This window comes from Apteryx mantelli, chromosome 4 (genome assembly GCF_036417845.1).
Source record: "Apteryx mantelli isolate bAptMan1 chromosome 4, bAptMan1.hap1, whole genome shotgun sequence".
Classification (NCBI taxonomy): Eukaryota; Metazoa; Chordata; class Aves; order Apterygiformes; family Apterygidae; genus Apteryx; species Apteryx mantelli.
This window is the reverse complement of record NC_089981.1, coordinates 86,224,907-86,238,011: the sequence shown is the minus strand read 5'-3', so window position 1 is coordinate 86,238,011 and position 13,105 is coordinate 86,224,907. Positions and strand designations below refer to the sequence as shown.

Below are 13,105 nucleotides of genomic sequence, written 5' to 3'. Positions count from 1 at the left end.
AAAAGATGTTCAAAGGCTGTTAAAGATGTATATCTCTAGCTCACAAAATTTGTAACATACAGGTTTCAAATATATTTGCCCACTATTCAGTGGAAAAAAAAAAAAAAAAAAATCATTCAATACCTGCCCTGCTTCATACTATTTTTCTTCAATCGCCTGCTATTGACCAATGTCCAAAACATTGGTATTGGATTACATGGATTTCTAGTCTAGCCCAGTACAGCTGTTCTGGTGATCTTTATTGCATCTAACATAAGAGACTACCAAAGTGAACAAATAAAGTTTATACAAAAATGTTTTAGCAAAACTGGAAAGCTATTTCATTATTCTCTAGCCTAGGTAAACGGAAAAAAATCCTAATTATTACTCCTAAATTTATCAGCTGCTCACAGTAACAATTTACAATGCAATATTACCAGTTTATCTGAAGCTTTTTTCTTCCCCTGCTTCATCCACTATTTATCTGCAGTCCATTAAAAAAAAAAATTAAAGCATCCCTTTTCCTGACATAATTTGATTCTGTATTCTATTTTTAAAAGGTAATGCAATTGTATATCATAAAATAAGCAGATAAATACAGCAAGTATCTATTCAATTTAAAAACAACACAAGGCACCAGGTAAAAATAAGCATCTCTGAATTTGATTTTTTTTATTGAGTGCACTAAGGAACAGTAGGGCAGTTTCACAATCTCAATTTCTGCTTTGAAAAGGTCTGTAGTATTACTCTTAAACTCAAGTACTTTTACCATTGGACTTGATAAATGTTGTATGTTTGTCAATTTGTTAATAAGACTACACAGACGTTAAAAAAAAAATCACTTAAATTCATTCCTTCACGGACAATTCATCTTCTCCTATCACAATGACGCATGCTTGAAATTAAAATAAGGCTAATGTCTGGTGAAAATACAGGAAGTCTCTCAATCATGCATATACAGGAAAAGTTTAACCATATAGAAATTTAAAAAAAAAAGGCAAAATAAAAAATAAAACTACTATTTTTGCAATTGTGTCCATGTATTCATGTCTAAGACTGAAGTCATCTACAGGTAAAATAAGCAAAGCTTTCAGTCCTTCTCAAGCACCTGACAGCTACAGCTGATTTATTGTTAGATGGGGATTTGCAAGTCCAAATGAACCACTATAAAGCCCAGTTAAAAAAAGAAAAAATCCTAGTATACTAAGGATAGTAATGAATAGCTACTTGAAGTTTATGGCTGTTCCTTATGGAGTGCAAAGTCAAAACTTTTCAAAACCCAGTAATCTTTATATTAATTTACCTTTAATTCTCTTTAATTTCATTGTCCCAGTAAAATATAAGAAAACAGTCTTTCCACAGGTATAAAATGTGGAAATATTTTAAAAAGAGGGGAATCATTTTTTCTAATGCAAATGCGATCATCAGATTCCATATTTAGTCTTGGTAACAGGTTCTTGTTGGAAAGAATCCATGTTTTGTGGCTTTTGCATGCACTTAACTGGAACAAAGCTTGCTGAATGTCTTCTTAAGAGCTCACCAAAACATAAATCATGCTGGAAAATAAAATAAAGATATTAAGATACAATGTTTTGATTAATGTTATACATTTAATTATGTAGTTTTATATATTCTTCTAAGGAAAAAACTGCTGTGAGGCACATGGATTGCGACTATACTGAAGTTTTTAGAGAAACCAACACACAATTTCCTGACTTTTTAAAAAGCAGAATAACGGCATTATAAAATACGACATGAAGTGATGCAACAAACTCAGCTGTCACTAGATCAAGCGATGGGGAGTCCTGCATAAAGTCAATTAATACATGCATAAAGTCAATTAATACATGTTAAAAGCCTTGACTATTCTGGTTACGTTGTAAAAACTACAGTATGCAGAGAGGAAGGAGGACTGCACCCTGGTTCCTGCGCGCTGCGTGTCGTGCGACACACGAACACCAACAGCAGGGCTGGCTAAATTTGCTTTTGGCTTGAGAGGAGAAGGGGGAGGAAGTACAGCTGGGGCTTGCCTTGGCTTTTGTGGATCCTACACCTTTTCACTTCTGGAATGACTCTTCTACCTTTAACTTCAACAAAAATCATATTTACACCAAATCATCACTTATGCTAGAAATATTACTATTCCAACTTCTTAATGAAAATACTGGGCATTTATTAAACTATGCTGAAAAGAAGAAAAGCTTGGAGCTTTCAAGTCTCCAGTCAGGTTTTCTGAAACAATTTGGTATACAGAGGTTCAAATTAGTAATTAAAACCAAATTACAACTTGTGTTTTAAAACAGAATATATGATAATTGTAGATTCTTTTTTGAGAAAGTTGGTATTATATATCTTTTTATGTACAAAATTTCTCTTCTGTGCTAAGCCCCATCAAAAGTTTCAGACTAAAATGGGAGAGGAAAAAAAAAAAAGAAAAAAGAAAAAACTTACCCATATAGATAGTAAAAAAATGATAGAAGGTAGAATGCTAATTTGCACCATCCTTCTTTCTGGCAATAGGCTAAAATATCTGCATTCATGATGGTTGTAGGATCATACAGACCAGGGCCACTCATCACAGGTCTACTCATGTACCTAAAAGTGATACACAATTAGCAACGGGTTTTGCAGTGACAACAGAGGAAAACATTGCTTCCTGCCCCCCATCCACCAAACCCACCAGTTCATACCAAAATTGAGACAGGGAATCGCATCCCCCACAGCACAGTCCATAAACTCCATAAAGGAGTCGTGAACCGCAAGAGCAATGCAAAGCCCCGAACTAAACATGCCTATGCAGGAACTGTTACGCGTGGTGCCATGAGAGCTTACCTGAGCCTTGAGTCGTGCTAAACTCCGTGGTACACCAGGAGGATGCAGGACAAATTTAAGTTTACATTTCATTTTAAATGAAAAATGGTATTCTGTTTAAATGTTAAATTGTATTCCTCATGAAAGGGTTGGAAAAGCTGGAGAAGAGAGCAGCACGTAGCCCTATTGCTTCTAATCACTACTAAAATGAATGCTGGCTATCACAGATACTCAGAGCAGCATAAAACAATCATGAAACTAGTTTTATGCAGGCTACTAGCAAAAGGACCGGTCCTACCTCTGCCCTTCTGATTGCTCCCTGTGCCAGGCCTGGCACGGACGCAGCGGCGCCGCGAACGCCAGCCGCTGCGCTGGGTCACCGCTCAGCCACACTGACGCCTTCCTGCAGCTCCCCGCACAGCGGCGCTGGCACTAACACCAGCACAAGAAACGGGGGCACCTGTGGCTTGGGGGTGGGAGGAGAGCAGAACTGCCACCGTTACCAGCAGTCCCCGCTGGCTCAAAGCAACTGCGACACTGCAGTTTCAGCAGGCCTTTGATGTTTCAGCACATACAACAGACCTCGATTCTTGCAGAGCAGGACAGAGAAAGCAATGCAATGGCTCATATTTTATAGCCATGATATAAGCTTTGTCTTATCAGAAATGTCATTTGCCAAAGCAACAGACCACTTAACAGGAAGCACTGCAACAGGGAAATGAATTACAATTAACGTGAGAACAGAGATACCAGACTCATCAATATTACCTCCAAATATGATAAGCCAACAAAGGCATATTGAGACCCAGTGTAAGCCACTCTGCTGCACAGAGAAACATAACACAGAAGAATGCATGGATGAGGTACTCTGGAAGTACAAGCTGGAAAAGAAAAATATGAGTCACCAGTTTTGTTTATTCAAACCCTGCGTTGTGTAATTTATTTTGGAGTTATTGTTTAAAAATATTACTAAAAACACTAATAGGAACAAGATGACTGCGGAAAGTGAAAACAACAGCTAGCAATATATGCTTTGCTGTTTTCACATGATACTCATTAACCAAAAAGAAAATTTTACAAAATGAAAGATGCAGAAATCTTTATTGCTTCTGTTACCTAAGTGCACTGTTAACAGCTTCCACATTTTATACATGACCCTCATAACAGAAGAGAGCATCAAGATATTTCTGCTCATGCAACATAGAAATATCAATAGGAAACGTGCTCCCTGTAGCAGATGTTTTGTGTTTCACTATTTTAAAGCTTTGTTCTGGCATTAATACACGTGTAAGGTTTCAAATTCAAACTATTACCAAAATGCAACATCCTAGGCAAAGCATTATTGAACAAAATCAGCAGTAACACTGTTATGCACATCGAGATGCACAAATACAAGCACTATGCTTTCTGCAGCGCAGGAGGGAATACAGCAGCTATGCACGTACGGTTTATGGCATATTGGCCGGTTTCATTTTCCTTCACGCAAGACCTTTCAAGTACCTGATGTGCATGCTTTATAGTATCATGCTTTCCAGCAGAAGGGCACAGAGCTAATTGTCTGTTACTATGAAATCACAGAAAGCGTGAAATGCCAGGTAGCATTAGTGTTATTAAAAGGAGTAATATGGAGAGATACGTAGATTAAATGCATGCAAAGAGCCAGCAAAACCTCGCACCCACCACGAGAGTAAAATTTTCTAAAATAAAGCCACCCAAAAATGGCCCCCTTTACTGCGTTGTTAGACAATTCCGAAAGAGGCAAATCTAAGTTTTTGACTCCTCAACTCAGGATCACTAACTAAAACCTCCCAAGAAAAAAATCTCCATTTCTAAATCAAGGATTTAAATTAAATGCCTATATATATATATATGCACATATGTGTGCACATATATACATAACACACGACACTGTTTGCGTAGGATGACTACATCCAAGATTCAGTGTTTTGTAATTTTCTTTAATTCTGTCTAAGCAGATGCTTCTTTTAAACACCAAAAACACCTTCCTAGAAATCTGAAAACTAGCAGCGAACAGACATTCTCACCGTCTATTCTGCTACTACATTCTGTGTCTTTAAACAACACCACACAAACTTGCATCAGCATCAACAAAAACGAGCTGTCATCAATGAAATGTTTCAAGTATTTTTTTGCAGACCCTTCTTGGTATACTTACCATTCACAACTTGACAATTATAATAAAGGGGAAAAAAAAGCCCTAACCACCCAAAACACAGTGCATTTGGCAGCCCACTGAAACAGGTTTACCAGGTCTGAAATCTGGGAAGTTATTAACTACGCATCTCAAACCACATTTTTCTTTATCTTGTTTTTTATACCCGATACCCACACCAGAATACCTGCTTCTTACAGATCTATCACAACATTTTATCCTCCTTCCTTACTCCTTCCACTTTTCTAGGAAAATTAACTAAATCAGTTCATACTATATCGTGATATTTTTCACAAAAGCCAGGAAGAAACTTTGCTGAGGATACTACTGTAACAGAGGCAGGAAAAAGAAGATATCAACAGTATATTAAGCAGTTACTATTTTGGGCCAATCTTGCTACTGAGGTGTCTATCAATTCCTCATTATCAGAATTTTGATTCTTTGCACAGAAAAACACCACTTCTGTGCATTTGTCCAGGTTCTGTTAAGAGTGTGGATCTTAACTTTACTCTTAACATCTAATCTACTTTCACAAGAACTGAAAATATCAAGTTATTAAATATTTTCATTTCACAAAGCTATCATATAAATAAACACTACATGCATGTGGGTTAACAGAAGGTTAATATTTGCTTTAAACATGCGCATTATAATACTTTATAGGCTGTGATAAGATCATAATGCATAAATGTAATGAGAATTTGCCCTCCCCCGTACTGTAGCAGAAATGGTTGTAAAACAGAGCAAGCAAGGGAAACTGTTAGATGCACATCTATTCGAGCATCGAACCTTGCTCTCCAAGAGGCAACCCTCTGCATGTCATCTCCTCTCCTCCCCACGCGCTCTCCTGCTATAAATGCTCCCTGTTGATTCACGAGGTGCGTGTTTAATGTACACGTTCCCCCCTCCCCAGCAACTGCAAATTCATTTGCCATCTGCATGATTTACTTAACTCTTCAAAACACAGGGAAGCTGCAGGTCGGGCTGCGCTGCTGCGCTGAACCTCGCACCCTGGCTCCGTCTGGCCGCTCCCGGGCAAACTCAGAACAACGGGGAATGAGCAGACAATTCTGCTCTAGCAAGATGCATGCTTTTTAATGAGCCCCCCTTTTATTAATGGCCTGTCACAGATGCAAGCAAATAGTTTGCTCAAATGCTTTTCACAAATCAAGGACTGTCAGAGTTGCATCCAAAAACAGGACACCAAGATATATCCCTGATCCTGGGACAGGAAACAAGAAGTGAAAATAAGGCCTATCCTGGTACACCCATCAAAATCCTCAAGCAAGGTCAGAACTTACGTGGTCAGTATTTAAAAACAACTAGTCTCCTATGATCTCAGAGTTTAATAAATATTGCTTGAAAAATACTATCTATTTCCATCTGAAGTTACTTCAGCTAATCAATAGGGTGTAAAAAATAGGCATGTAACAGTTTTCCCCACTTCACTGGGTAAGCAAGCAAAATTGTTTTGCACAAAATATGGAAATTCATGAAGTTGCTATAAACCTGAACAGACAAATAACAAGCAGATGAACAAGCACAATAAACAAAACATCTTAATAGTAGTACAAATGTTCCTAACAAAATGAAGTGGCATTAAAAACATTAAACTAAAAAGCAGTACACACCTTTAATGCAATTTTGACTCTTTTAATCTTTTTGACCTTTTCAACTGTCTTTGTGCAGAAAAATGTAAAAAGCAGATTGAAAGAATGTTAGTACGACAGCTGACAAGATCACCAGCAGATTAATAATAGTCAGAATATTCAACCTTGAAAGTAAAGAATAATCAGATAAAGAATTCTCCCTAGGAGCTCTATCAAATCGCTAGGTTGGGTCAACCCAAATGCAATTCTACTGCCTGTTTTGATTAAATCAAGATACTACCAAAAACAAGAACTATGCGTAAATGTATTTCAGAAATTGTTTATCATGCAACTTACAGGATTGAGCGTGTTACATTGGTCTATGGGATTCTTGTAATCAGTCTTCAGTTCATCAAATGCTATAATCTAGAATAAAATTGAAACAGTTATGATTCTTCAATCCAGGAGCAATAAAGTATATTATATTATCCATGAAAAATAACATTGGTACAGAGCCATAGCTTTCAAGTGCCGCCATCACGTTCAGGAACACAAATACTTCTCCGTGAACAGGGAGGTGCAATGCCGTAAACCCACGAGGTGGGATGCAATTTGAAACAGGTTCAAGACCCAAGAAAGCAGAAGATGCTTTAGACACTGGAGCACTTCTGCCTCTAACCACGCTTTACCTTTTTACCTCCCTCACTCAAACACTGTCACCTGCAAGCGACAGGTTCCCCACAGCCGTTTCGGCAGCGTTTGGCCCCACTTGCTACCTGCTCAGGGCCCGGACCCCGAACGCGGCAAGTGGTGACACACAGGTCGGCTCATTGATCACGAGAACGCAAAAGCCACGTTAAAAGAAGCCAGATGTCTTGTCTCATTGCTGACCCCATTTACAGGGCCAAAAGAGGCATCCATAGAAGTACAGCCACTCGACCTTTTTTTTATGATGGAACTCTTATACAAAGATAGTTAAAGATACCGGCGTGAAATAAAGTTAAAGCCCTTTCTACAGAACAAGTGCCATATCAGACATAAAGTCTTGAGAAAGACCAACCTATTATCAGGATAAGGATCACTTATATTCAGTATAAACTCAAATATGTCTATGGGACAGGCTTTGTATCAAAATAAAATGCTTTTTTAAAGGGTAACTAAGAAGCTTGAACTAGGGCCGAGAGTAACAACCTCCTCTCGGTCCTGCTCTCCGAAAGCAGGTATCTCATGGCTGATTCGGGGTAGATTCCTAGTTCCCCTCTGCCAGGTTCAAGACAGAAAACTCTCAATTAACAATTACAAAAATTCCTTAAAGTCTTAATATAAAGCATGAAAACATGCAGCCAACCTGACCTACGACTAAAACATTTAAACCATTATTTTAAAACAGACTGCATATTGCCCCTTTAAAGCACAGCTGAATAAAAACGGATTCATCTTGTATCAGCCCTTGGAAATCCCGCTTATCCACAGACGAACACTGCCGGGTTTCCGCCGCTCCCAGAGAGCCCGGGGGACTAGGTCTGATGCCACGGGGACGGGCGGGACGCCTCGCCCCTCCCCCGTTTCGGCGGCTCCCCCGCGCGGGGGCTGCGGCAGCGCGGAGCCCACGGGGGCAGCGCGGAGCCCCGAGCCGGCCCCGGCCCCGGCCCCGCGCGGCGCCTTCTCCCGCCTGGTGCCAGGCCGCGGAGGGCGCAGGCGGCTCCGCGCCCGCGGCCGCCACCGCCCGGGGCCTAACGCGGGGCGACAGCAGCCGCCGCCGCCGCCGCCGGTGAGACCAAACATGAAAGAAAAGAGATTCCGCAAAACCACGCGGCGCCGGCCCGGCCCGGCCCGGCCGCAGCGGCCGCGCTCCCACGCGGGGAGCCGCCCCCCGCCGCCGCCGCCCGCACTCACATGCCAGATGGCGAAGAAGATGAGGGCGGCGGTGAGCAGCAGCGCCAGCATGTAGCAGAAGGCGGCGAAGGTGAAGGCCATGGCGGCGGCCGCCGGGCGAGCGCGGCGCGGCGCGGCGCAGCGCGGGGGATGCCGGGCCCGAGCGCTCACCGCCCCGGCCCGGCCCAGCCCGCCCCGCCCCGCCCCGACCGGCCCCGCCCCGCCCCGCGCAGCCGCCGCCGCCGCCGCCGCCGCCCCGCAGCGGCCCCTGCCGGCGCCCGGCGCCGCCCGCGTTCGCGCCGCGCCTCGGCGGGTGCGGCTGCTCGGCGCGCGGCCCGGGCGGACCTGTCCTGCCCTCAACAGCCCGCGACGCCAATACGACGTGTGCGGGCTGCTCGGGACGTGTTAACATTGTGTTCCATTAATGCGGCATAGACGGGCTTTCCCTGACACACCAACATCGCGTCGTATTAATACAACGTATATGGACTTGCCCTAACCTATTAACACCTGTTCTATCAGTCTGACGTAGGTGGACTCAGCCTAACACATCAATATCGTGTTATAGTAATATGACATACATGGACTTTTTCCAACATATTAATATCCTGTTGTATTAATACAGCATATACGGACTTTCCCTAACATATTAATATTGTATTCTATTAATATGACATATATGGAACGTGACCTAATGTATTAATATCATGTTGTATTAATACAGCATATATGGACTTTCCCTAACATATTACTATCGTATTTTATCAATATGACATATATGGACTTGGCCTAGCATATTAATATTGTGTTATATTAATACGACACTTTGCAAATGCCATGAGACTCTGGAGGAGGGGGGAAGATGCGGCTCACACGCATTTGCAAACCTGAGAAACTGAAGAACAAGAAAACGGTAACAAAAAGCATTTTGAAAATGGGATTTGACCCAGAGCTAGAAGAAAAAAATATATATCTATTCTTCAGGTTGAAATGTAGAGGACAGATGTGCAATAGCAATAAATACAATGCCATTTTGGAGGGGATGATTTGATAAGACAAAGTATGAAGAATGTCTGGAGAAAAGAGAGATGGCAAATGTCTGTTAGGAAGAAATATTAGAGAACAGAGAACTGTGCATGCCCCGGAGGAAGAGGATAACAAGTTCATACAATCCAAAATCAATGCAATTCGGGTCCTGCTCAAAGGAAACAGCAAAAAGATGAGAAAACAAATAGTTGAGGAGAACAACACATATTTTTCTTCTACGGAATTATATAAAAGTCGTTTCCACTTTAAAGCAGTAATACCTTGCAATAAAACAAAGAAGAAAGTCGGGGTAGCGCTTCAGCAATTGTTTCTCCCGGGCAAATATTGCAAGTGCTGATTTCCATAAAACTAACAGCAGACAAATAATAAGTAACATTTTTGCACTGATACTTGCCAGAAAGCTTCACACACAATTAATTTAGTCACACAGTAACAGAGGTAAGTTTTATTTCCTTCACCGCAATACGAGGAAAAACCGCAGCAAACTAGCTGCCCCTCGGAAGTCTGTTGTTTCCAACAAACACAAAGCCAAGCTCCAAGCACAAAACCACTCTTCTGGTGCACGGACGACTCCGCTGGGGTCTGCCAGCCGCAGCCGCCTTCCCCTCCGCCTCCAGGGCCCGCGCAAGGCGGCCGCCGGGCAGTAAAACAGGCAGCGAGGACTGCGGGCGCTGCGGTTTCCTTTCGCTACCGAAAACCTTGGTGCGAAGAGCCGGATAAGGACGAAAGCAGCCCAGGCGCTGGCGTTTTGCAGAAGGAAGCATGCCTGGGAGCGCGGGGACGTCGGCATCGCCGGCGCTCCCGGTACTGCCGGCTTGCGGGGGTGCCACTCTCGGATGCCAGCCGCGCGGCGCTGCTGCTCTCATGGCCATTTCCCATTCCTTGCTCCTTGGGAGAGAGCTGCAAATGGTACAAGACCGAACTCCGGCCCTGCAACAACTTTCTATTCTGGGTACAACTTGCCAGAGAATTCATCAGGCTTCACTTATCAGCATGCTGCTTATTTCTTCCATCAATTAGTTCCTCATCTACCCACCTGAAGCGCTGGCACTGGCCGCACTTGCTCCCGGGGCCAATTGCCTGGGTTTTGCAGGAAGACCCAACGTTCGCTCTTTGAGCTCCGTGTTTTCTCAGACTTTTCCTACGGCAACCGGGGGTTCACTTGCCTCGGAAAAGCAAAGGAAGAGTGGATGCGTGCAGGGCTGCAGCCGTACGTTGGGACTAGGGATCGCTGGGTCTTGCACTGCGATAGGGAAAAGAGCAGCTGGATCCATTCGAGGTGAATATTTACTTTAAAAGACACAGTGATATAGTGACCTTCACTGGTTCCTGCTTCGGCTGTTACACCGAGAGCTTCCCTGGCGAGGCAAATTTCTGCAGAATTAGAGCTGCTCTAACACTAAATCCACTAACGTTGTTGCTAAAGGAGATCTGGTTCCCCCCGAGACCCGTGATAAGCCACCAGGCTCATCGATAAGGTGCATAAAGTGCAGCCACTTGCACTTCAAGATACCTACGCATGCACTGAGGACTCCCTGCAGGCTTATGCCACGGCGTTGTATTTCGTGTAGAGCACGGGCTGGCCACCAAACGTTGCCAGCAGTATCACCGCTGTTCAAGGACGTCAGTGCACCTCGGAAGCAACTGGAAGCTTTACTTCACAGCACTCCAGATGCCGATGCTTTTGGATTGGGATGTTTGATCCATATCAGCTGAACACGGGGAAAGAAAAGGAAAGCAAACGATCTGCTCCACGCATGAATACGCAGTGGTGTTGCTGGGTGGCTAATTGCATATCCATGAACAAGCGAGTGTTTGTGCAACAGAGATGTGTCCTACTGGAAATCAAAAAGGTGTCAGCCGCAGATTTGCATTTGCAATTAATGCTCGTTCCGCCTCAAAGAATGCAACATTTTATTAGCTCTGATGCTTGCATACCATTCAATTGCAATTATTTTGTCAGGAAAAATGGAAGAGAGCCGTAATTTTGCACCACTAAGAGCTGTTCATTGAAGGATCTCTTATATTATTGTCTTTTTAAGATGATACAGAAGGAAATTAAAAGCAAAGTCTGCAGAAAAGGAACTAATCAGTTCTCCTTTCATTAGTTTCTTTGGGATCTCTAAGCATACAACAACTATTAGGAGCCTTCCTCCTTGCAAAAAAGCCCCAAGCAAAAATCACAAAATAGCTTAAAAAATCTGTATAAGGAAGACACAGTGGAGATCTGGAGATAGCAGATAGCTTTTAATGCACTTCCCTTTTTTTCTGGACTCACTGAGTTTAATCCTGATTTGAATCCCAAGGGAAAATGTCAGTGTCCGTTCACTTCATCTTAAACCCTTCTAAAGCATTTGTCCTTATCAGAAAACAGTAATATAATCAGTCATAATTCAGCATGTTGCACAGTCTGTTCATACGGAAGATTTAGCTGAGGAAAGACGACTCTGGCAGGTCATGACTACAGTGCTTTGGCAGGGAGCTGCGAGGGGAGATTAGAGAGCAATTTCTCTGAATTACCATGCTAGAAAGGCATGAGAACCACTTTCTTCAACGTTAAAAATAATATCCCTGAAAAAATAGTGATTTCAGTTAAAGATACCAGGGAAGCATCTAATGCTATTGACCTCAACAATAAAATTCCTACTGACTTCACTAGATTAAAGGCTTCATTTACTGGGTCTTTAGGAGAGGAAAATGTGAATATTTCTACACATTTTAGAAGAGACTCACCAAATACCTCTAATGCAGTCTAGTGCACACCTTTACACACACCTTTAAATACACACCAGAAGTAAGAAATCTTTGGTCAGAAGCACACAATCTCTGCTCCCACTTACCTCGTTCATGGGCTAACAGCCAGCAGGACGCTGCTTCACCACTCTTGATCCTTGATCAGCGGGACAAGAAGATCCCTGGAGCTGTGAGCGCACCAGCTTCCTTCCAAACTCGCAAACATCCTTTGCTGTTGAGCTAATTAACCATCTTTAGCCTCCCTGCTTAGACTCCGCTATTATGTATGTGACTGCATAAACAAATTAAAGTTATAAATTCCTTTGCACAGGAAAGAAAATCCCCAGAGAAGCAAGAATCAAATTTAAAACTCAATTTCAAAACGCAGACGCTGCCAAGCATCTCACCACATCTGATTATGGAATCCACTCGTGGCCTCAATCCCTCCCCAGTATTTACTGTCGGATGGCAACAGTTTTCCTTTTAATGGGCTAAATAATCTATCTTTTAAATAAGGGTTTGTTTTTCTCTTGCTTATTAGCACTCCTGTTAAGGGATATCCATGCAATTCGGGGCCTAGGGTATAATACCAGTGTGTGACTAGGCAAAGGGGTCAATAATTGTTTTTTCAAAAACTGTTTTATAGCTGGGTTTCAGGATTTGACCTCTCCTTAAAAAGTTAAGAGTGGGATTTTCAGAAATATTCTGCATTAGCCTAACTGCATCAGGGAGGACTCTGAAAATCCCATCCTTAGTCCTGAGCTCTTTAACGAATAGCTTTAAATTCTGATCCAAATATAAACCAGTGCAGCGGTATCAATCTGAGTAAACAGAGAAGTTGAAACCATGGCGCTAATATTGTAAGATGGCATTACATCTGGTACCAAATGCTAAAAGT

The 13,105-nt window shown here is 42.5% G+C and overlaps 1 protein-coding gene across 2 annotated transcripts; it reads right to left on the bottom strand.

Moving 5' to 3' along the window:
* Positions 1–626: 626 nt before the first annotated feature.
* Positions 627–12,338, bottom strand: CNIH1 (cornichon family member 1). 2 transcript variants are annotated; one of them, XM_067295157.1, is made up of 5 exons: positions 12,315–12,338; positions 6,910–6,978; positions 3,559–3,671; positions 2,431–2,574; positions 627–1,535 (listed from the first exon to the last, which is right to left on the bottom strand). In XM_067295157.1, the coding sequence occupies exons 1-5, from the start codon at positions 12,321–12,323 to the stop codon at positions 1,508–1,510; spliced, it is 363 nt and encodes a 120-aa protein (XP_067151258.1). In that variant the 5' UTR covers positions 12,324–12,338; the 3' UTR covers positions 627–1,507. The 2 variants fall into 2 exon arrangements, with proteins under 2 accessions (XP_067151258.1, XP_067151257.1); XM_067295156.1 differs by lacking the exon at positions 12,315–12,338 and adding an exon at positions 8,449–8,566.
* Between the last annotated feature and the right edge of the window lie 767 nt (positions 12,339–13,105).